General features: G+C 38.6%; 1 protein-coding gene across 3 annotated transcripts in view; it reads left to right on the top strand.

Moving 5' to 3' along the window:
* CRIM1 (cysteine rich transmembrane BMP regulator 1) overlaps positions 1-23,753 on the top strand; it is a 203,475-nt gene that overhangs the window by 95,259 nt on the left and 84,463 nt on the right. For all 3 annotated transcript variants that reach the window (XM_049831052.1, XM_049831051.1, XM_049831050.1), the window contains one exon: positions 3,172-3,292. In XM_049831052.1, coding sequence (XP_049687009.1) covers positions 3,172-3,292 — 121 coding nt within the window. The remainder of the gene's footprint in view (positions 1-3,171; positions 3,293-23,753) is intronic.

The raw sequence follows: 23,753 nt of genomic DNA, 5'->3' as shown, positions 1-23,753 counted from the left end.
TTCTAGGATAGGCAAAAATAATTTTATTTAGACAGAATTTTAATTGTTTTTAGTTTATAATAAAATATATAATAACAGCTTGTAATAAATCTGTTCATGAAGAGTACACTTTGTAATTATTGGAATCAGAGTAAGATGTGAAAACAAAAGTAGTATTTCAGTGGCAAATGTTTGCAGTCTTATTTTTTAGGATGGTAGTGCAGCTAATCTGGGGGATATCACTTTAAGTAATGAAGAATCCGATTACAGACTGTTCTGTAACCTTACAATATTTTCAGGTTATCTGGAAGTTTGGCTCAATGCTTTTTTGAGTTTGAGAAACCCATTTAAATCTGAAAAAAGTAGGAACTTTTTCCTTCTTCGAATATCCTTCATCCCTTATCTCTCCATCTCTTTCCTGTGAGGAAGGGTTTGAGAGAGCTGGGACTGTTCAGCCTGGAGAAGAGAAGGCTCAGGGCAGGTCTCTGCAATGTATATAAATACCTGAAAGGAGGGTGTAAAGAAGACAGAGCCAAGCTCTTTTCAGTGGAGCCCAGTGACAGGGCAAGAAGCAATGGGCACAAACTGAAAGACAGGGGCTTCTCTCTGAACATCAGGAAACACTTTTTCACTGTGAGGTTGACCGAGCACTGGCATGCGTTACCCAGAGAGTTGGTGGGGTCTCCATCCTTGGAGATACTCAAAAGCTATCTAGACACAGTCCTGGGCAACCAGATCTATGTGGCCTGTCTTGGGAAGGGGATTGGACCAAATGACATCCAGATGTCCCGTTCCATGATGAATAATATAATAATAAAAATCTCCCAATTTGGAGAGAAGTCTGGGGTGCGGTATGAGTGTGGATTATAAAATTTTGCAGGTGGTGGATGAGCTCAGTGCATACCCTTTGTTCACCAAATCCTACTAATCCTTACAAGTATTGGAGGGCGCTCTGGTACTAGTAAGAGATCAGGATAAAATAAATAGAAATGGGTAAGTCAAACAGGGGAACCACTGAGTGACTACAGCTGCTTAATTACATGAGAATTTTCTGTTTGAATGCACTTGCTTTGGCATTTGTTTGTAATTTTTCTCAGATTTGTACTTTTTTTAATAAAGAAGGACTGTTTGGGCTGCTTTTCAGTGTTAGTGAGGCATGGACTAGCACACTATAGCCACTGGAAAGAATTTGAACTACTTAAGAAGAAAGAGCACCTTACTTGAGACATGGTGGCATAATTAGGGAATATCCTTGTGGGTTTTTTCTTTCGTTGTCATTGCTGATATATGGAAAGATAGACACAAAAATAGCTGTGCAGTAGCAGCTTATTGCTAGAACTTGTTGGCTGTTTTTTCCCAGACTGCTTACCTGGGGAGACAGCGGAGGGGACCTTGAATCCAGGGAGGTAGAAAGGTTAGTAGTTTAATTTCAGGAAACTGGACATCGGTAGTTACTTGGTACAACAGAATCATGCAAATTGTATTGGTCGCGTTGGGCCATACTGACAAGCTCACGATTCTCAATGCCTGTTGTGATAATGGAGGAACTAGATGTATATTTCTACCAGAAGAGCTGTCTCAAATGTGTTATTTGTTAATAAAATGGAACATAAAACTCTACGTTTTTAAGTGAAATATTACAAAATTAAGTATTCCTGTCTTAAAGGCAAACAGGTATATTTGTGTGTTTACGAAGAGATATAAAAGTTAATTTGATGATTGCTACTGTCAAGATGAGTAACTGGAATCTTTTTATTTAACTTTAGTAGCTTTCTGCATTGCTCCACAAAATGGGCTTTTATTAAATTTGTGCATTTCTCGGTGAGAACTTCTTGAACTTGTCAGGTTGCTTTTATTTAGCAGATTGCTCTGTTTCCCAAATAACTGGAAAAAGGCAGATTCTGAATATGGCTTACACAGAGGATACGGATATGCACATACTTATGTACTTTGAAAGTTAATGGTCTTGAGGACAAACCTACTGGTCCTAACCTTGATGAGCTGCAAACTGGTTTCACTGAACTTGTGTTTTCATTTAAATGCTTAATGAGATACGCTAAGTAGATGTAATTCTGAGACTGATGTCTCATTATGACCGATTGAATTATTATTGCTGTGTACCTCTGTGGATCAAGACTGAAAAATGTAGGACTAGGAAGACAGAAAATGGGACTTTGAAAAGTATCAGCTCTTGCAAGAAGTGTGGTGTAGCATTTCCAAGGTGCTTTAACACTGCAGTAAGCAGTTGTAATAGTGTCAAAACTGAAGTGAAGTTTAATCAGTAATCAGGGATATCGTACTGTATAATTTTCAGTCTGATAACATTCTGTTCATCCTGCCTACTTGGTAGGTAGCTTATTTCTTTAAAGAGGGAACCATGTTTTATTCTGTACTTCCTTAGTATAATTATGACAAGAGATAGCAAATAGATAAAGCCTGAGCTGGTATTGTTTGTTAACATGGGAGATTTAGGACCAAATAAGATAAAAATGTGTTTCATCTTTCCTGAGTATAATTCATAAGATTAAATGTATATTCAGCCTGATTTTTTTTTTTGCATTTCTAAGCATTTATTGCTTTCTAAAAAGCATCAGTCAGTCTTACTAGTTATGTGGAATTCTTCATCTCGTTAATGCAGATAGATTTGGTAATTTACATTTCATTTCTGCCATATATAAACACCTAAACAACTCAACCTAATGGAATAATCCTTTAAAATGTAGTTTACATGTGTAGGCATAAATTGACAGCGTATCTTTATTTTTTTTTTATTTGCTATAACCCTGGTATTTTACTGTTTAAACAGACTTTAATCAAGAAAAAAACTAAACAATGAATTGTTTACTGTTTTAGAAGATGTGGGGAAAATATATTCTCAGTAACCTAGTATCTTTCTAGTAACTAATATTATTCACAGGTGTAATGATTGTTTAAGGCTGCCTGCCTAACTTTTAGAAATTTTTTATTAACAAGTATTAGCTTAGTGGCTTCCCAAGTCAATAGTTTTGAAAAATGAATCTTAAAGAGAAAGGAAGTCTTTTTGTAATGTTACCTACCAAGCATGCATTCACTAGATAATTTTTCTGACTTAAATTAAAAGGCCGATGCATAACTGGTTGCTTATGATGAAGTAATTTGCAAAAAGCTTCTAAAGCATGAGTAAAAGGAGTTTTCTTTCCCCTTCCTCCGTAGTGTTCAGTGTGGATTGCAGCACAGTCGAATGTCCTCCTGTTCAACAAGTTGTTTGCCCACTGGATAGCTATGAAACCCAAGTCAGGCTGACGGCTGATGGCTGCTGTACCCTGCCCACAAGGTTGGTGTCTTGATGGCTGAGTATTTTTAACTTGTTCTCTACAATTCAAGTACTATAAATACAAGATAATAATGCATACTTTTGTGGCAATAATTGTTAATACAGAATAAAAGATGTGTGAAGTAGGTTAAAGGTATATCAGGCTAATACAAATACAAAATCTATCTTTCTGAAGCAGAAAAAAATTCTTCTCAATGCAAATGCATGAAGCTGATTTTTGCTAAAACTGAGAGATTTGTGCCTCTAGATTGATTTTCAGTGTATTCAATTAATTTTACAAAACTAAAGTCTTTTGAGAAACTTTTGAAGGTCTTTGTAAGGAATTAAATGATGGAGATGGCAGAAGACATGCTCGAGAAAATTTTGCCTAATTAGAGAAAAAAAATTATTTCTTTTGTATGTGGAAGACCACTGTAAGAAGCTGAAAGATAGTGGCTATGTGGAACAGTAAGGAGACAGAAATTTCAATTACTCGCTTCCGTTTTACTTCTGTTATTGCTCAGGTAGGTATAATTTATTACAACTCAGAAAAATAAGACAATATGGAATTGGTTTTGTTCCGAAGTTCTGCACAACTGTTTCAACTTCTGTTTTTACAACAGACTTCCCCAAAACCAATTCAGCAATATGCCCAATAAATATGAATTCAAGCAAAAAGTACCATCAATGAAAATATTTTACCCAAAAAGAAAGTATTTCTTGTAGATGTAGCTAGTAGGTTTATTTGGTATAAAGGTCTTCGCACCATACGATATCGCCATATTCTCAACCCCTTGTGAGATTGTAAAGGAGTGATAAACTTGCAGAGAATTCAGAAAGTAGAAAATGGCAAAGGTTGTGTAATGAATCAGGGGTCTTCCCTGTTGGGTACCCTTCGGGTAGACATGTAATACGGTAACTTCTTTACAACTGTTGTTTCCATGAAATATGAGGGTCTCTTATTGAATGGAGAGTTAAAAACACATCTATTTAAAAAAAAAATACAAGTTAAGGCAGAAAGAGATGTAAAGAACTTCATATAGTGCAGTAATCCTGTCTATTAAAATTTGAAAATATATTTCTAAATTGATAAATTTTATTTGTAATTGTAGAATACATGTAGTAGTCTGCTGCTTAAAAAAATACTTCTTACTCAGTGAATGCTACAAATGTTCTTTCATTCAGAGTTGTTTTCTTTTTTTTGTTTTCTGAATTTTGGACCAGAACATGGTATGGATTCTCAGTATCCTCCCTTTATTCTTTAACATATTCTTATTAACCTTCCTAAGAATTATGATAACTTAGTATTAGTTGAGAGCTGACCTGGCTAGTTGGGATTGCACAGGAGGCTGTAGATTTTAAGCAGTCATCGTACTTGCATTGCTGCCAGTACAGGTCAGCATGTTCAAGACAACTAGAATAAAATGCTACTAAGGACTGTGTTTGGAAAGATACAGTCAAAGAAGCAATCTCAGATTAAAACTTCATAAATTTCTAGTTTAGATTAACACCCAAACAATGACACAATAGAAAACTTAGATTAAAAGTAGATTTTTACTTCCAAATTTGTTTCAACTTGCTGGATTAAAAAGTGATATATAGGCCAAATTATTTTTGTTTCCCCAAAGTAAAATTGTGTTCTATTTTTCTGCAATCTAATGTAAGATGTGGTTTGATTTTTCTATTGCTTGGGTGAAGGGAATGAAAAATACCCATTTTATTCTTTGTAGATGGTAACTTCAGTGTTCCTTCTATCAGGGAACATAGAGTACCAAGAAAGTAAAACTTCATTTATTTCAGAAAAATGACCAGTTGGAAATATTTTCTATTTCTAGCACACACAAGGGAACTGATCTTAAATAAAACACCTAGTGCAAACATATCCATGACAGAATCTTTTTCTTTCTTTGATAATGTTTAAAAATATAACCAGTTGGTTTGCTGTGTATTTACTGTAACTGATGTCTGAAGCATACTTGTACATGTGTGTGGTACTTGAGTGACAAAACCAGTATTCTCAGCTCCTGCACACAAAGACCCCAATTGTACAAGCAGGCTTAGAGTGTGTGAATTATTAGATAATTGTGAATTGCACTGAAACCTCTTGGAAATCAGATTGCTGTGCATTACTGGGATCAGGTTTAACAAGGGATTAGAGCTGAGATAGGTAAGTTCTTAGCTCCTGGAGTCTTATGATCGGATCTCGGACGGGGTCGTGTTAATATCTCTGTCCTCCTTGATGTGTAAAACTGAAAAGAAAAAAAAACCCCACAATTAGCATAACCTAGTCTGTCTGCAGGCAGGTTGAAACAATTATAGGTATCTTGCACTTCTCCATTAATTTTTAATTTTGTGGCTCAGTCCATGTTGCTGTATATAGTTATTATGTGGGTTGCTAGATTTTTTGATTGTCTTAATTTAGCAAAAGCAATAATGCATTTTTTAGTAGAATTTGGTGAGAACAAAAAAAGAAATGCTGAATGTGGTAGAAATAAGATTGTATAGATGCTTTACGTGTTGTGTGCCTGCTAGAAATGTATTTAGTTATTTAGATTTTAATATACTGCTATGCTTCTTAAGGAAAACAGTGCCATAGTCATCATTCATGTGCTGTAGGTAAAGATATTACTTGAAGAGGGGAATAAAGGAACATAGACATGGGGATAATCAGGAAAGAAAGATTAGAAGAAGGTTAGAGGGAAGAGAAGTATACGTAAGAAAAGAGAGAGAGCAGAAAGGGAAACTAAGTTCAGTTCGAACATGAAAGTCAAACCATTTGAATTCGGGTTCAATGTTTCCTCATATTTGAGGAAACATTGGAGCTTTATGTTTGAAGACAGGGTTTCTATTCCACATGAGACTTGCATTTCAAAACTATAGAAAAAGTCAGATAAAGTGCAGATTTATGGATGACTGAATCTACACTCTGAAAAGGGGATGGTTTTCCTTAATTCTGGATTTTCTTACTAAATTTATGATGAAATATTAACATTGCATTGATTGTGCTTCAGTTTAGAATCACCTAAATCCATAGTGTATCTCTTTTTAATCATTAAATTCAAAAGAAGTGGCACTGTATGTTTTAATGTACATTTGAGAATAATGTATCAATCTTTAGACTTCATGGAACTATTTTTGTTAAGATTATGGACTTTTCAAGAAATTAGAATTATTTATTTACTGCCACTAAAATAAAGACTTTAATGCTAGCAGAACTGGAGAGCGGTCAAGGAAAGTATCATGGTTAAGGATGGATGGTGTATCACTGATTCTGTTAACAAGTAGCTGACAACTTCAAATGCAGCAGGAGCAGATAGACGTCTGTCCTGCATCTTGTTCTTAGCTGGTTTCTTGTATGTAATATGCTAGGAAAAGAGAGATCCTTAAATCTGCAGTTAAGTTGGCATTTGTTTTATGAGTGAACTCTTGGATGCATATTCATAATATTGAAAACTCCTTTACCAATGCCAGGGGAAATGTGGGAATAGTAAAAAAACATCTGATGCTGTAAGTTCTTGTACTTGTGTTCAGAGTTTACATTTAGTTTCACGCTGATCTCTAATGCGATGGTTCAAACAGAACAGCTTATTATTGGCGTTGCTATCAAACTACTGATTGCTTCGGCTTTCATCAGACTGTCATGAGACACTTAGCTTAAATTTCCAGCTATTATGTTAGGAAAGCTAAATGATATGTCTGTCTCTGGTCTTGCTAAAGATGCTCACTTCTCCAGGGAGCTTATCGAAGATAAATGTGTTAGAACATGTTATCATGGTTTTATTAATATGTTTGTCATCTTCTGTTACAAAGTTAAATGAAGAGATGATCAATATGAACTGTACAGAATCTGTTATCTTTGGGTGTTTTCAGTGTTTGTTGTGAATAAATTTTCTTCAAATTTTCAGATTTCTTTGAGAATTAATTTGTAAGTGTAAAAATCTTTATCAAAATCTGTTTATTTCTATGAAGACTGGACTGTAACAACAGGAGCTGATTTCAGTGATTAGTTTTGGCTTATATCTTTATTGCTCACATGGTTTTGTACATTTTTCATAGGATTATATATAAGGGAGTAAATGGCATGTTAGGATAGCTTTGCACCAAGTATTTTTGGATTATCTTTTTTTCTTTCTGGCTGCTCTCTTTTATTAGAATAATTTGGAAGTTTATTCTTTACTAGTTCTCTGCTTCTTGCTCTAGTTTTATACCCCTGCTTCTGTGCTCTTTTCCCTTCCTCCAGTTTCCATTTTCCCTGCTGTCACCTGTTACAAATCTGGTAACTTCAAGATTCATTCAGTGCTCTGTTATTTGAGAGATTCTGCCCTGCCCACCCCCACCTCCCGTCCCCACCCTGCGCCCCAGCTATTCTTGGTCAGTCTTTCAATAAAACCAGCTAAACTAAGAAAATTCTAGAGAACTAGAAAGATGTCAGTACTGTGCCAATGTTAAAAAGAACAAAACCTAAGTAATTAAAGTCTGATTATCTTGATATCAATTCTGAGAAAAATAGTGGGAAAACTGATTAGAGGATTGAATTGAGGATTAAAGGATGTAATTATAGCTAAAAGCAACCAATGTTGCTTTGACAGAAGCAGTTTTATGAAACTTGATTTTGTCTTTTGAAGATGCTAAGCTTGCCTTAAAAACCTGACGATCAGAGTGCCTTCCTTCTCAGTTTGTCTTCTGTAGTGCCAGTCCTTTTCCTTGTTTAAAAAAAAAAACACCAAAAACCAACAACCAAAAAATCCCACCCCACCAAAAAAACCCCAAACAAACAAAAAGCCCCCAAATGCACAAACAGAAAAACCCCAAAACTGAAACAAAACTAGGACTTTTTAATTAATATTGTCTGACAGGGTGTACTTTTTAGAATGGAAATGTGTTGGGAATTGGCTTGATAAAAAAGGACATAGGCCTGTGGAAAAGTTGTGCGAGCAGAGTTCTGTGTGAAAGAATGTCAGTTTGAGCAGCAAGACTAGGCCTTGGCTGAAAATAGCTGGCTTTGCTGATATCAGGAGAAAAACAACAGCTGGTCTCGCTGTTATCAGGAGAAAGACAGGGACGGTGTGACCTTGGCATAACTTCATAAGTAAGTTTTGAAGAAGTTCCCATGAGAAAGTTACAGAACACGCATAGCTGCAAATCACAAGTGGGTGTGTTTTAGTAATGAATAAACATTAGCAATGTACCAATCATATTAGGACTAGTAGGCATAATTATCGCAAACTGTATAAATATGAGCTATCCGTGCAAATAAAGTTGAATCACTTCTATCACTCATATTGCGTCGACTTACGTGCATTCCTCCGTCGCTCCAACAAATTGCGCCCGAACGGGGACCGAAGAAAGGGGAATTGGAGCGACGGACACTGAGAAGCACCGGTAGCAGCGACCGGGGGGCAAAAGATTAACCGAACGCTGATCGTCTTGGTTGGTGTGTTAACTCTCGTGCCTGGACCGTCCAAAAGGGGTTCGCCGTCAGTGAGGGCTACTGGAAAAAAGGCTGCAAAGACTTTTTAACCGAGGTGCCTTAATCAAGGTAGCACCCAGGAGTATCAAGAAGCCGGCCGGCAATGGATCAAGAGGTAGCCCTATAATTATTACAGTGCTTTTTAGAAAAGCGGGGGGTAAATTGCGTTAAGCAAGTTTCGGGATTAGTTGCTTTAGGTCGTGTTAAGGGATGCTTTAAGAATCCAGATTTATTATTTGAGCAGAGTGAATGGCGTAGATTAGGAGACGTATTATGGGATATGGTAATTGACGATGATAAATCAGCTAAAAAACTAATGAAGCAAGGACAGAAACCTTTCAATTAGTGTGGGTACAGCTTTTGAGCTTAGTACCTGGAATGCTATCGGAACCTCCCTATGGGATGAAATTAGTGACGGGTCTAAAGAAGTTAAAGGTCTTGCAACTTTATGGAAATTGATTAAGACAACTCTGTAAGAAATGAAAGCAGATCATAAAGCGTCTGCGTCTGCTTTTGCTGCTCTCTCTCTCCAACCGCAAGCGAAAGGGAAAAGCGGGGAGAAAAACATAATGCAGCGAGAGAGACTTTTTGGAGCTTGTTCGCCTGCTCTTGTGCCCTTGACTTCTGCTCCACTCCCTGGGACTGCCGATATTAATCAGACATCTGACAATTCCCAAGCCTCCCTATCCGTACGATTAAAGGAAACCCTACAGAATCAGGGAGTGAGTAAAAATCTGCCTACGAAAAAACAGCCCCCAGATACCACCGTTCAACATGAACAAATTATACCTAGCATATAGCCTGATTCAAATAACGCAAATAAGGACTAGGCTACTCTAATAATAGAACAAAAAGAGACAATGTTAGAATTGTTAAAGGAAATGCGAAAAAGAGACGGGGAAACCAACCGCACCCATGATAGATGCGGAGCCGCTTGTAATAGCCGCTGCAGAAGAAAGGCAGAGACATTGGATTAAGCAAGCCTGGATTGCTCAAAAACAAAAAGGGGGAGAAAGATTTAAACGGGGACCTACAGTGGATTCGACCTTGTTGTGGTATTACAAATACAGACTTACAGCCGCTGCTGGATTTAGTGAGGGGCAGCGATAGCTTAACTTCTACAAGACATCTAAGTGCACCGGGACGGCAAGCCTTGACAGCAACTGGACAAAAAATCACATACTCCATGTCTGGCAGATACGTTCCTGATTTACCCATAAATTTGAAACCTTATGCTGAGATTGATATGGAACACACTGACTGTAGTAAGCAGCATGACAGTGACACCGGTGATTGATCCACATCGGTTAACGCCATGGGACAGTAAGAATGTTTGGGTGTCACTAGCTAAACCTATTAATCAAACCTCTTTTTGTGTGCTTATGTATTTTATTAGGTATAATGTTGTTTTTACTGTGCTTAATTAATTGTGTTCACAGATCTTTGCAAAGGGCAATACAGCAGGTGTTAAAATTTTACCTCAATCTATACACAAACAGATAAATTGGCTGAAGAAACATACACAAAGATCCAGCAAGAAACTAATTGGTTTGATGGGGTGTTACAGTCAATATTCGGCAGGATAACACCATGGCTAATGTCATTGATTAAGGAAGCCTTACGGTGGTTGGGTATATTGATATTAATCTGTGTAATAGTTAAAATTGCTTATGGGTGCATGATAAAAGGAGTCTCAAAGCTGACACACCAAGCTCTACTCGCACAAAAAGAAAAAGGGGGAATTGTTGGGAATTGGCTTGATGAAAAAGGACATGGGCCTGTGGAAAAGTTGTGCGAGCAGAGTTCTGTGTGAAAGAATGTCAGTTTGAGCAGCAAGACTAGGCCTTGGCTGAAAATAGCTGGCTTTGCTGATATCAGGAGAAAAACAACAGCTGGTCTCGCTGTTATCAGGAGAAAGACAGGGACGGTGTGACCTTGGCATAACTTCATAAGTAAGTTTTGAAGAAGTTCCCATGAGAAAGTTACGGAACACGCATAGCTGCAAATCACAAGTGGGTGTGTTTTAGTAATGAATAAACATTAGCAATGTACCAATCATATTAGGACTAGTAGGCATAATTATCGCAAACTGTATAAATATGAGCTATCCGTGCAAATAAAGTTGAATCACTTCTATCACTCATATTGCGTCGACTTACGTGCGTTCCTCCGTCGCTCCAACAGAAATGTATCTCCTTCCTCAAACTACTTAACATTGAAGAGGAACATTTCCCACAACCCTCTTCCCTCAGACTTTGGAGGTGACTCAGCCCCGATGAGTCAGTGTTATGGTCCTTTACCTCCTGAGATGAACTCCTGCAGCATGCACGTGCTGGATTTGAATATCTGGCTGATAATACAAGATATAATAATATCCTTCTGAGAAGAGAGAAGCATCCAGGGGTGTGTTCGCTAAATCTCAGTAACAACTTTGCTTGACATACTTATTTAAAAAGCTCACACCATAAGCCTGAATATGTTCTAGATTAGAAAAAGTTCAGAAGTAGTTGATACGTGTTTATCAAAATCTCCAATATGTTATTTTCTGAGTCTTAGCTTTAAAAAAGCAGTTTCAAGGTTGATGTGGTGGGAGGAGGAGGGGAAGAAACAAACGTAAATGAAGCGTAACAGAGGAAGATAAGTAACAGAGAGACAGAAACTTTGAGCAGTGAACTGCTTAATAAATCTAAATGAAACAGGAATACAAGTCGCGATGACTATTTAATATGTTAGAAAAATGAAGAGGAGCTTTTTACAGATAAAATCTTGCAAGATTGGACCCCAAAAGGCTTGGGCTTGAGGGATGAGCAAATGGAAACTCTGAATCGGACCATTTTACTATCACTTAGTTACAGATAGCTGGATGGCATTGCAAATCAAAACTCTCAATGAGCTCAAGTACTGTGGAGGAGTAGGATTACAGGTTGATTGTTTAGAAGAAAACCTCTGAAAAAGTTTCTCAAATTAATTAGTCTTAGAACTCTTTTTCCTTGTTTGAATAGTCTTTTCTCTGTTGTTTTTTTTCTTTATGTGTGGCTAGAATGTCTCAATCTGGGGCTGCTGTGAATGGCAATGCCACGGTTTGGTCTGCAGTATGGTAAGGAAGTGAAATGTACTTGACCAGCAAAAGTGTTAGTTCTCTGGACGATATAGTAAAATATTGTTTTACATTGTAATCACCTACTCAGTCCTGTTGGACGGTCGGAGGAGCAATTTATATGTGCATTTTGTTTTCCCCAAACATAAAGCTTTGCTTAGAAAACAGCTATGCGGCCCCCTCCTCCCCCCAGCCCCCAGTTCTTAAATACTTATTCATTTTCTTGAGCTGTATAAAAATTTAATACTTTGATGTAGTAGCAAATAATTTATTTACCCAAGGTTTATGTTAAGTTATATTTGGATACAAATTGAATACAACTTTGAACAGTACAAAACCAGATTTTATTTTCGTATTTAATTAAGAAAATTGCCTTTCAAGGGATGAAATAGTAGGAAAAAGAGTAAAATTACAAAAACATGCTTCCCTTTCAGAATAATCTATTAAATTAAGAAAACACTCTTTTGTATCTGTCCTGTACTAAGATATTTTTAACATGAGTGTGCTTCATTTAGCAGTTCTAAAAACATTAAGGAATCATAGCAGTTTATATTAGAGAGTCTCTAAATTTTGCATACCATTACTGAATTGTTTTTGATTCCAAACGAAGAAATTACCTGTTCTATTATTTATAGTCTTTTGTTTCTAATAAAACTTTTTGCTGTCTTAGGCAGACTATAGATGCCACTTGAAAAATTCATCATTAGCAGTTTCACTTTTTCTTTTTCAGAAGACTTGTAGATATCCGTTCAGTCAACTATGCTGTCCTTTCATGTTAGTGAACTGAAACAGAGGTCCTGTGGCAGCTGTTTATGCAAAAAATCACATGCCTTCAGAGGTCATTTAAATTTATTTGTTATTTTGTTATCCTTCTAGATTACTTTGCCCAGTAAGCAATTGTTTTTAATGTACTTTATCCCCTTTTATGACACTTGGACTTGTTGTCATTGTATTATCTGTTGTGTCCGCAACCTGTCATGGCATTAGACCTACCAGCCGATATTCTGTAGTTCATGTTACAACAGTGTCTAGGCAATCCTAGTGGCAGCTACACATAAGCCAGCACAGTTCTTCTCATTTTATGGCAGCCACCAGAATCATAATTGGGAAGTCTATAGTTGTAAGCTCTCTTTTAAGCTATTACCAATTTATATTTGCATTATATTTGAGAGTACCCATACACAGCTAGTTGGATAATGTTTTTCTTCCAATACCATCTGTAGCGGTATTACCTTTGCATCTATCCTACTCAATAGGAGGGGTAGTGTACACCCTTTCTGTTCATTGTTCTTAGCTGCTTGGCTGGGCCAGATCTTTTCTACGTTGTTCCTTATCAAAATATGACATGATCCTTGCATGTTTGTCTAGATTCTTTTCTTAGGTCTTACTGTACTTGGTAGGCCTTAATTCTATGATACATTGTTTGGGTGTTTGGTGCAGGATTCACCGCTTCTTTTTTTCCCAACCTTCTTTACAGGGCAGTCATGATTTCCCAGGAGGTACAATTTTTTCTCTTTCCCCCCTGTACCAGTCACGTCTCCTAAGCAATTTTTGCTGGTACAGAGGTCTCCCTTGTATTTGTTCTAGAATTTTAGATCCTTCTCTTCCACCCACCTCATCCTCAAGAAATGGTATCCCAGAGAAAATGGTTGTAGATCCCATTTTTTGTTAAAGGAAAGTTTAGCTGGAACTGGTAACACCAAATACAAATCCAAGCACCTGTATCTTACTGAGATTTCTATTCAGGGCTTGACTTCTAGTGACCTGGGTAGCTGGACCAAAGATCTAACAAAAGCATGTTAAGGGTTCTGCAGAAGCTTTACTATGCCTTCAGTTCTTTCATCAGCGTCTTAGAAACTCTGATTTCTACCTGTCATGGCCAACTTCCTCAAGTTGTTCCTCCTGTAGTCTAACTCTAGTAGACCACCTGGCCATCTCAAGTGCATCTGTAGCATCCAGTACCATGGTGTAATGCTTGGTATTGAATTGGAGACTCTGTTCCTTACTGAAGAGGTGGGTTTTGTATTGAAGGAAGGGTCTACATTGATGCCAGTTGAACCCATCCCACGTCAAGCTCAGGCTTATAATGGGGTTTTGTTTGTTTTAACAGTTGATGAAAAGGCTAAATAGAACACTGCAATTTTGTGAAGTTTCATAATACCTGGAAATAAGTGTTTAGGCATTTTCATGTGTTTTAGTCTTTAAAGAGAAATCCTCAAAATTTAGGAAACAGCAAATAGTTTTCCCAGGAAAACCATTTTTCTTCATTCAGGTCTGCTAAGTGAGAAAGTGGTATTCAGTCCTGTTTACAGACTGCACTGTACTGAATATCCACAAAGAGCAAGGTAAAAGGGCACTTGTGTGACCTTTATAGGTGACCCATGTTCCATGTCCCATCTTCTTCATGTTGGTTTATCCAAGAGATGTAATGAATTGCTGAATTCAATGTTCAGGTAGTCCCCTTCTTCCTGCTTTACTACAGCTGCCTCAGCAATTCCTAGATGTTCTCAGTGTGATGATAGTTATTGTTGCCTTGGCATCCAGCCTCACGATGTGGGTTGTTTTGGCAAGTAACCATGTTTTCCTGAAGTCCACAAATGAGGAAAAGATAAGTTTTTGGGGTTGGGTGGTTTTGGGGTTTAATTTAGTTTTGTTTTGTTTTTAAAGCCATCTCAATAAAACTTGGAACAGAAGTTCTTAAAACACAAGCATTTCTGGAGCCTGATGACTGACTTCTGACTGTCAGAGACCTCTAACAAAGAGAGGAAACATGAGAACATTTTCAGAAGAAATAGCAAGTAAACCTTCTGCAGTAGAAGCTGTAAGATGTTGTAAATATAGGGGTCCCTGCTTGCATCTTTTGTAAGATCAGCTTTTTGCACCTGTATTGTATAAGTTAAAAATACACATCCATGCTCTTCCACCAACTCCTAGGGAGTACTGAATTGCGAAACCTTTCAAGAAAATCCTACCTAAAGGAAGGAGCACATTGCCCGTAAGCAAAAAAAACCCAGCATTTGGACAGGGGGAAGAAGTATTGATCATAGTTATGCAAGCACCTTCCTTTTTTTATCTATGAGTTTTTATGTAAAAGTATATGTAGTACTTTAATCTGACCATGTGCTGTATTATGGTATAATGGTATGGTATATACCATTATATTATGGTATATGGTATATATGGTATATGGTAAAATGGTATATTTACTCCTTCATTGTTAAGAAGAAATTTTAACTCAGATAAATGAAATTAACTCTTAATTTTATCTACTTTTAGATGGTGTTTTATGCTTGGAAGTAGTATGAGGTTGTAGTGTCTATAGAATTCGGGTTTGTTTTCATTCTTGACAAGCAAGCTGGTGTTTGAGCTCTTTCAATTTATAATAAGCTGGTAGACATCTTCCTGTTAGAAATTTTTGGGTTTGGTTGTCAATCTAAGAATTAGCGTATACCTTGATCACTCTGAATGTTGCTCTCCCTCCTCCCTGCAAGACTTTCCACTCTATTTTGTTCTATTTCTTCTATTTAATCAGCTCTTAACTTGTTTGGAAATTGTATAGGTGATTTAGTTCAGAATAATTTCTGATCAGAACAGGCAAATTTCTATTTCTATCACAGAGATCAGTAATATCTTTGATAGTTGTTTTCAAACTCACAACTGCACAGATGCCTAGGGAGACCCACGTACATAATAAAGCAATAAAATTATCCCTTGGATGCTTGCATTTTAGAAGGAAAGTAGACATGAGAATTTCCCAGCAGTTTCCAACTGTACTCAGAGCAGATGATAATATTAGCATTACTGAGGTTACATCAAAAGATTTTGAAGTTTTTTCCTATAGAAAATAGCAGGAAACGTGGTGTTAGACTTCAGCAGCCACAAATCACTGTTTCCTTTCTTCCTTCTTAAATTATTTAATATTTAAAAAGTGGAACTGAAGGTTATGGATCGTTTTAAAATAGGAAGTAGTTTCTCACTACTTTTCCTTAAAATGTCATTGGGGGAATTTCAAGAATCTGGTTTCTGGGAAAGGGTTACAGTTCTTGCATACATGGTTCCTACTACCTGGAAAAGGTCTCACTAATTGAATGGAGTTGTTTCGTTTCAGAAACTCTGGGATTCTGGAACAATCTTCTGGCCTCGTTTTTAAATTTAGTCTGTAATGGAATAAATTCAGAAGCTAAATGATTATGTAATGGTTTGCCACATTTTTAGGAAGGTCGTGTTTGCCCCTTCTGGACAGTTTGCTTTCTGGCATGTCTCATACGAAAACAGCATGGAACAGTTCTCAGAGTCTTAGTCAATTTATCCAAGGCGTGGCTGGATCTCCAAGGCACGGCTGGAGCTGAACTTGGCAAGGGATGCAAAGAATAGTAAAAAAGGCTTCTACAAGTGTGTCAGCTCAGAAAGGAAGGTCAAAGAATGAACCCCTGCAATGAACACAATTGGCAAACTGGTAACAATAGACAAGAAGGCTGAGGTACTCAACAACTTTTTTGCCTTAGTCTTCACTGGCAACCTTTCAAGTGGATGGACTGCAAGGCAGAGTGTGGGGGAGCAAAGTCCCCTCCCACTGTAAGAGAAGATCAGGTTCATGACCACCTAAGGAACCTGAACATATGTAAGTCTATGGGACCTGATGAGGAACATCCCAGAATCCTGAGGGAATTGGCTGAGGTAGTTGCCAAGCCACTCTCCATGACACTTGAGAAGTCATGACAGTCAGGTGAACTCCCTGGTGAACGGAATAAAGGGAAACTCTGCACCCATTTTTAAAAAGGGTAGAAAGGAGGAGCCTAGGAACTACCGACCTGTCAGCCTCACCTCTGTGTCTGGGAAGATCATGGAACAGATCCTCCTAGAAGCTATGCTAAGGCACATGGAGGACAGGGGTGTGATTTGAGACAGCCAGCATGGCTTCACCAAGGGCAAGTCCTGCCTGACCAACCTGATGGCCTTCTGTGATGGAGTGACTACATCCATAGCTCTTCCCTTGTCCACTGATGTTGTCTATCTGGACTTCTGTAAGGCCTTTGACACAGTGCCCCCCACCATCCTGCTCTCTAAATTGGAGAGATATGGATTTGATGGGTGGACTGTTCGATGGATGAGGAATTGTTTGGATGGTCACATCCAGAGGGTAGTGGTCAATGGCTCCCTGTCTAGATGGAGATTGGTGTTAAGTGGTGTCCCTCAGCGGTCCGTATAGGCACCAGTATTGTTTAATATCTTCATCAATGATATAGTGGGATCGAGCGCACCCTCAGCATGTTTGCAGATGACACCAAGCTGAGTGATACAGTTGACATGCCTGAGGGATGGGATGCCATCCAGAGGGACCTGGACAAGCTCGAAATATGGGCCCATGTAAATTTCATGAAGTTCAACAAGGCCAAGTGCAAGATCTTGCACCTGGGTCAGCACAACCCCCAGTATAAATATAGGCTAGGGGATGAAACGATTGAGAGTAGCCCTGAGGAGAAGGACTTGGGGATACTGGTGGATGAAAAGCTGGACATGAGCTGGCAATGTGCTTTTGCAGCCCAGAAAGCCAACACTATCCCAGGCTGCACCAAAAGCAGCATGGCCAGCAGGTTGAGGGGGGTGATTCTGTTCCTCTACTCTGCTCTGGTGAGTCCCCACCTGCAGTACTGCGTCCAGCTCTGGGGCCCTCAGCACAGGAAAGACATGGACCTGTTGGAGCGGGTCCACAGGAGGGCCATGAAGATGATCAGAGGGCTGGAATACCTCTCCTGTGAAGACAGGCTGAGAGAGTTGGTGTTGTTCAGCCTGGAGAACAGAAGGCTCTGGGGAGACCTTACTGCAACCTTTCAGCGCTTAAAGGAGTCCTATAAGAAACATGGGGCCAAACCTTTTAGCAGGGCCTGTTGCTATAGGACAAGGGGTAATGGTTTTAAACTAAAAGAGGGTAGATTTAGACTAGATACTAAGAAGAAATTTGTTAGAATGAGGGTGGTGAAACACTGGAGAAGGTTGCCTGTAGAGGTGGTAGATGCCCCATCCCTGGAAACGTTCAAGGTCAGACTGGATGGAGTTCTGAGCAACCTGATCTGGTTGAAGATGTCCCTGCTTATTGCAGCGGGGGGTGGACTAGATGGCCTTTAAAGTTCCCTTCCAACCCAAACTATTCTGCGATTCTATGATTATCCTTCCTAAACTTGTACAGGGGTATGAGAAAGGTGTTTAATACCATGAATAGCATGGAAAAGCTAAATATGGAATAATTATTGTGTTTTTTTTCTTTCAAAGAAGAAAGACTGGACATCAAATTTAAACAATCAGATAAATTAAACAACAGTGTGGTTGGGGGAGGTTTTTGCTTGTTTTTTTGTAGTTGGTTTTGGGGTTTTTTGGTTTCCTTATGGCAAAGCCATCCCTGATGGCTTAGTTTGAGGGAGATATGTCATTCAGGAGTAAGGAATTTTGGAGTTACAGAAATATTGATGTTAGTGAATTACATATAAAACTATTATTTGTAAGTGATTTTTTTTTTTGACCTGAAGTTTTTAGGGATTGTGTTTTATTTGTAAGAGGATCAGATATTTATAATTCCTCATTAAAAAGTAGTGAGATAAGAAAAGAAATAGATTCTTATAATATCAGATAACTAACATTTGTATAACATCCTAAGTAATGTCTTATATTTGGTTTTGAAATGTTTGTTACATTATGAAGAGTGAGGCTGATAAACCTAAGAAAAGAGTAACTGAGGTGCATAGTGGTAAAAAACAGATCTTCAACAGAAATATAAGCTGGTATGGCAAAATGTGAGAAAAATGCAGGGTTAGATATAATGGTTTATATTGTATTTTATTTCATATACTGATTAATTCAAAAGGGTCTGTACATATATCGGTGTACTTGAAAAAGTCAGTACACTTGGCCAGTTGTTGTATTCCTGCTGGTTCCATGGCATGACTGTTTTATGACTATCCTCTTTTCCCATCTCATCCCTCTGGGAACAAGACCAGTTCAAAGGATGAAATCAAGTCTTTTAGTCAAATGAACTCTGGATTCTAATAAGCCTTGGAAAGATGATAATCTATTTGATGAGAATGCTGATTTTATGACTTTTTCCCTTGCTTAGCATCTGTTTGCTATTCCCTAACACAATGATATGTAAAAGATGCACAAACCCAATTCCCTTTCATTTAATCAATGTATCTTTGATTAAAAGCTGGATAGTTGTCTTTTGTAATATTTAAATGTTCCCTGTGTATGAAGATTACTATAATCATGGAAAAAATGCACTAATATATTGGGTATCTGTAATGATATGCAGAATTTTAGAAAGGCATCCTTACTTGGGAGCACACAAGCTTTGATTTCTTGATAAGTAAACCCCCTGGAGAATTAAAATAGGAAGAACTTCCATGTGAGTCAGTTCATACAGAAGTGATGCAAAACTTTAGAGCATTTGGAAATGGTCTGATAATTGTTACATGCAGCTTCCACAGTTGTTCTGCTATCTCTTTCTACAGGTTTATTATTGATCTCTGGAATAAAATACTAAAAGCTTTCCAGGAAAAAGGAATATTTTCGTTACTGACTTGCTTAATCATATCTTTGAAACCGAAAATGCAAAATGCATGAAACACTGACCCTGAACTTGTGGGTGAAAACTCTCTATTCTGTATGTCTGAAGATTTAGGAAAATTATAGCCAAACATCTTAGATGAAGGTGTCCCAAGGGCTTTGTCTTTGCTGGCAGTGTCACTTTCTGTGTAGGACTGGAATTTATCTTTTCTTAAGACTAGCATTTGGTTGATTCCTCAAGCTGTAGCTTAACCCGTTTAAAACTCATCATCTTGCCTACTTAGCTTACATCATGGCTTCAAGTGTTTCACTGTTCAAGTGGCTTCACTGGTTTAATGACTATGTTAATATTTCACTTTGCTGTATTGTCATCTCTTATACCCTGTGCTTGATGATAGAGAGGGTCTTGCATTTAATCTCTTTTCCTTGCCACTAGTTCATCAAGCTTTGATAATGCTGGGAGTTCTATTCTGAAAATTCCTTGTTTTACAGTATCTTTAAGTGTTTATATTATTAATGGATCTGTGGGAGTTTTCTCTACTACATTTATGTAACATAAGTGCTAATAATGTTGATGCAAATTGTATTAGATTCCTGCAAGGAAAAACAGGAGGACTGTGACAGTATCTCCACAGGAATGTGATGTATGTTTCAGGAATGCTTTTCAGTAGTCTTAATTCTCTAGACTTAATTTTGTTTTGATCCTGAAAATAAATATCCCTCTCCTCAACACATCCCCGCCCCAATCTTCCCATTCACTGGTACTAAATCTTTCTTCCAGAGTGCCCGTTCTCATTTTCATAGCCATTATGCCTTGTGCCTGGAGAAATCTTTTGATCCTACCATCAAAACAGCTTTTCTGAGGCTAAGCAACCCTTCTCTCTTTTCATCTGTTTCAATAGCAGAAGTAAATGAACCAGGATAATTAGATTTTAAATAAAAAATGTCATTTAAAACTAATCCATTTGATTTTAAAATTTTTTTTCCTTCTTCCTTTTCACGCTTTTGGTGACATAAAGGAAAAAGGGAAATTATGATAGAAAAAAAACCCCTCAAACGTAAAAGAAACAAGTAATGGAATTATTTCTGTTTTGAAGAACTTAAGAACTGAAATTAAAAATCAGGCCATTTATATTACTGAAGCAGTTACTTTCCTCAGTCCATACATCATTGGTTAATGAACATCATTCTGTTTCTGGTTCTTTATATACTGAAGCTTCCTTTGCTCAGTTGTTGAAATTTCTAGGGTTGTTGTTGGTGATTACTTTTTTTTTTTTCTTTTTTTTAACCTGTAGAACTGGAGACAATTCCTTTTACCAGTCAGGTTGATTCTGTATTTTCAAAATTTCAGTACAGCTGACTTCTTACTTGGGATATTTGGTTCCTTCCAGGCAACCCCACCACCTATTCAGGCTGCAGTCAGTGAAGTCTCTTGCATGACTGTTTGATTCCTTTTTTATTTCTGGGCCATCTTAGGGGACATTGTACTCTCTTACAGGACTGTTCTTCCTTGTTAAAAGAACATGTTCTTCTTGACTTGAGTGCTGTTATGGTACAACATCCCAAAAGAAGTGTTTCTTTAGAGCCTTTATTAATAAGGGGAGGGGCACAGATACTGAGTGCCAGCTTCTCAGTACCTCAAGCACTGACCTGCCGCCATGCTATTTCATGTTGCAGTGGTGTCTCTGCAGGCTGTGTAAAGAGAGAAGGTGACGTGTAAAGTTGTCTCTTCTTTCAGAAAGTTTCCTTGTAGTAACTTCTGCTGTGTCTGTTTTCCCTAGGCAAGTTATAGTTATAGAGGGAGCAGCTTATAAGCAACATTTTACCTTACTCATCAGCAGTCTGAGGAGCTAAATTTTATAGAAATTATTCTGAGGGGGACCATGGCCACTATCAACAGGCTTATCACTATCTGGCCTGCTAAACTTCTTCAAACCTAAGGCTCAATACCAAGGCTAAGATACACACACCCTGCAGGTAGATAGCTGCCTTTGATAGAGCACAGAGCCGGACTACTCTTCCATCTGTTCTTCTGCTCCAAAAGGTGCTTCAGAAAAATTGAGTACTATAAAACTCATTTTGTTCTCTTACTGAGAATGGGATCACTTATTCCAGATTTCCAGATGTTGTTGTTTTGGCGGTGTGACAGCCGTTCATTGGCTACCAGAATTCCTTGGGTTTCTTCCTGAAAGACTTGTATCTCCAAAACAACGTTTTCCATGCTAATAGCTTGGATGACGGTCAAAGGTTTTCCTAGCACAGCTGGCTGAAAAGAATGCAGACTATTTAAAAGTCCATCTGAGACCATTTGCTACTTTGACATTCTCTTATGCATGGATTGGTTTTTAACCAAATGGGAAGTCAATTTATAAAATTTTGGATGGTGGGGTTTTGTTTGCTTACACTGTGAATGAGTATGTGAAGCTTTGATTACTCTGAATGGGAGGGATAATTTCCTGCAGAAAGGAACATTGGCTCCCACCAGTCTTTTAAACATCTTTTTCAGCCCTTTTCCTGGAAGATTGTCCTATCTTAAGTTATTTAATCTGGCGATTCATGTTTTTTTATTGTCTGATTTTGTGGGTTTTTTGTGGGGTTTTTTTGTTTTGAGGTTTTGGGGTTTTTTAAAGCAGTTGATTGGGAAGAATATGAGAGGGCAGAAGTACAAGTTACTAATCTAATTATTTAATGTTCTCCTGCAACTGAAATCATCAGTGATAACGAATGTGAGGTAAAGAATACAGAAGATACAGGCATGTCTGAAAAACCATACTGTGAAGGAGATAAAACTAAGAATGGTAATTTCAGCCCATGAGAATTGGATAATCAAGGTCCACAACTTTATTTCCATCACGTGTGCCATTTTCTTTGTGAAAGACTTGTGAATTTTTATGAAGTTTGATCTACCTATTTTCCCAGAGGTTATCGGGGTGTTGAATATAGGGTGGTTGAAGTGAAACCTAGTATTTTATCTAGGCTTTTAATACTGCTTTCAGATTGTGTCTGTACTTTTTTTTTTTTGTATTGTGGTGGGTTGACCCTGGCTGGACACCAGGTGCCCACCAAAGCCGCTCTATCACTCCTCTCCTCAGCTGGACAGGGGAGAGAAAATATAACGAAAGGATCGTAGGTCGAGATCAGGACAGAGGGAGATCTCTCACCAGTTACCATCATGGGCAAAACAGACTTGACTTGGGGAAAAATTAATTTAATTTATTACCAGTCAAATCAGAGTGGGTTAATGAGAAATAAAAACAAATCTTACAACACTTTCCTTCCACCCCTCCCTTCTTCCTGAGCACAGCTTCACTCGCAAATTCCCTACCGACCCCCAACCCCCAGCGGCACAGGGGGATGGGGAATGGGGTTCACGGTCAGTTTATCACACATTGTCTCTGCCGCTCCTTCCTCCTCAGGGGCAGGACTCCTCACACTCTTCCCCTGCTGCAGTGTCTCCCCACGGGAGACAGTCCTCCACGAACTTCTCCAATGTGAACCCTTCCCACGGGCTGCAGTTCTTCATGAACTGCTCCAGTGTGGGTCCCCCGTGGGGTCACAAGTCCTGCCAGCAAACCTGCTCCAGCACAGGCTCCTCTCTCCATGGGTCCGCAGGTCCTGCCAGGAGCCTGCTCCAGCATGGGCTTCCCACGGGGTCACAGCCTCCTTCAGGCACCCACCTGCTCCAGCGTGGACCTCCCTGGGCTGCAGGGGGACAGCCTGCCTCACCATGGTCTTCCCCACGGGCTGCAGGGGAATCTCTGCTCCGGCGCCTGGAGCATCTCCTCCCCCTCCTTCTTCACTGACCTTGGGGTCTGCAGGGTTGTTTCTCTTACATGTTCTCACTCCTCTCTCCAGCTGCAATTGCCCAGTTTGTTATTCCCCCCCCCCCCCCCTTCTTAAATCTGTTATCCCAGAGGCACTACCACCTTCGCTGATGGGCTCGGCCTTGGCCAGCAGCGGGTCCCTCTTGGAGGCGGCTGGCATTGGCTCTGTCAGACTTAGGGGAAGTTTCTAGCAGCTTTTCACAGAAGCCACCCCTGTACCCCCCCAAAAAAAAACTTTGCCATGCAAACCCAATTATTTATATATATATGTTTTAAAAGATTTTTTTTTTCTTTCATCTTTAGTAATATGTAGGCACTTATTTCTTCGTTTCATTCTTCTCACAAGGGAAAAAGCATCTTCCAAATTCATGTCTCCTAGTTGGGTTAAGGTACAAATTCCTTGAACCTGACAGTGCTAATTGGTCTTTTTTTGCTGATTGCTAGAGGTATTCTTTTTTCTCTCCCTGCCTCCCCCCACCCCAGTATCTTCCTTTTATTGACTCATTTATCCCCTTGTAGTAACAAGCTGCTATA

Source organism: Accipiter gentilis, chromosome 28 (genome assembly GCF_929443795.1).
Source record: "Accipiter gentilis chromosome 28, bAccGen1.1, whole genome shotgun sequence".
NCBI lineage: Eukaryota > Metazoa > Chordata > Aves > Accipitriformes > Accipitridae > Astur > Astur gentilis.
The sequence above is the reverse complement of the archived record's forward strand: the minus strand, read 5'-3'. Positions and strand labels throughout refer to the sequence as shown.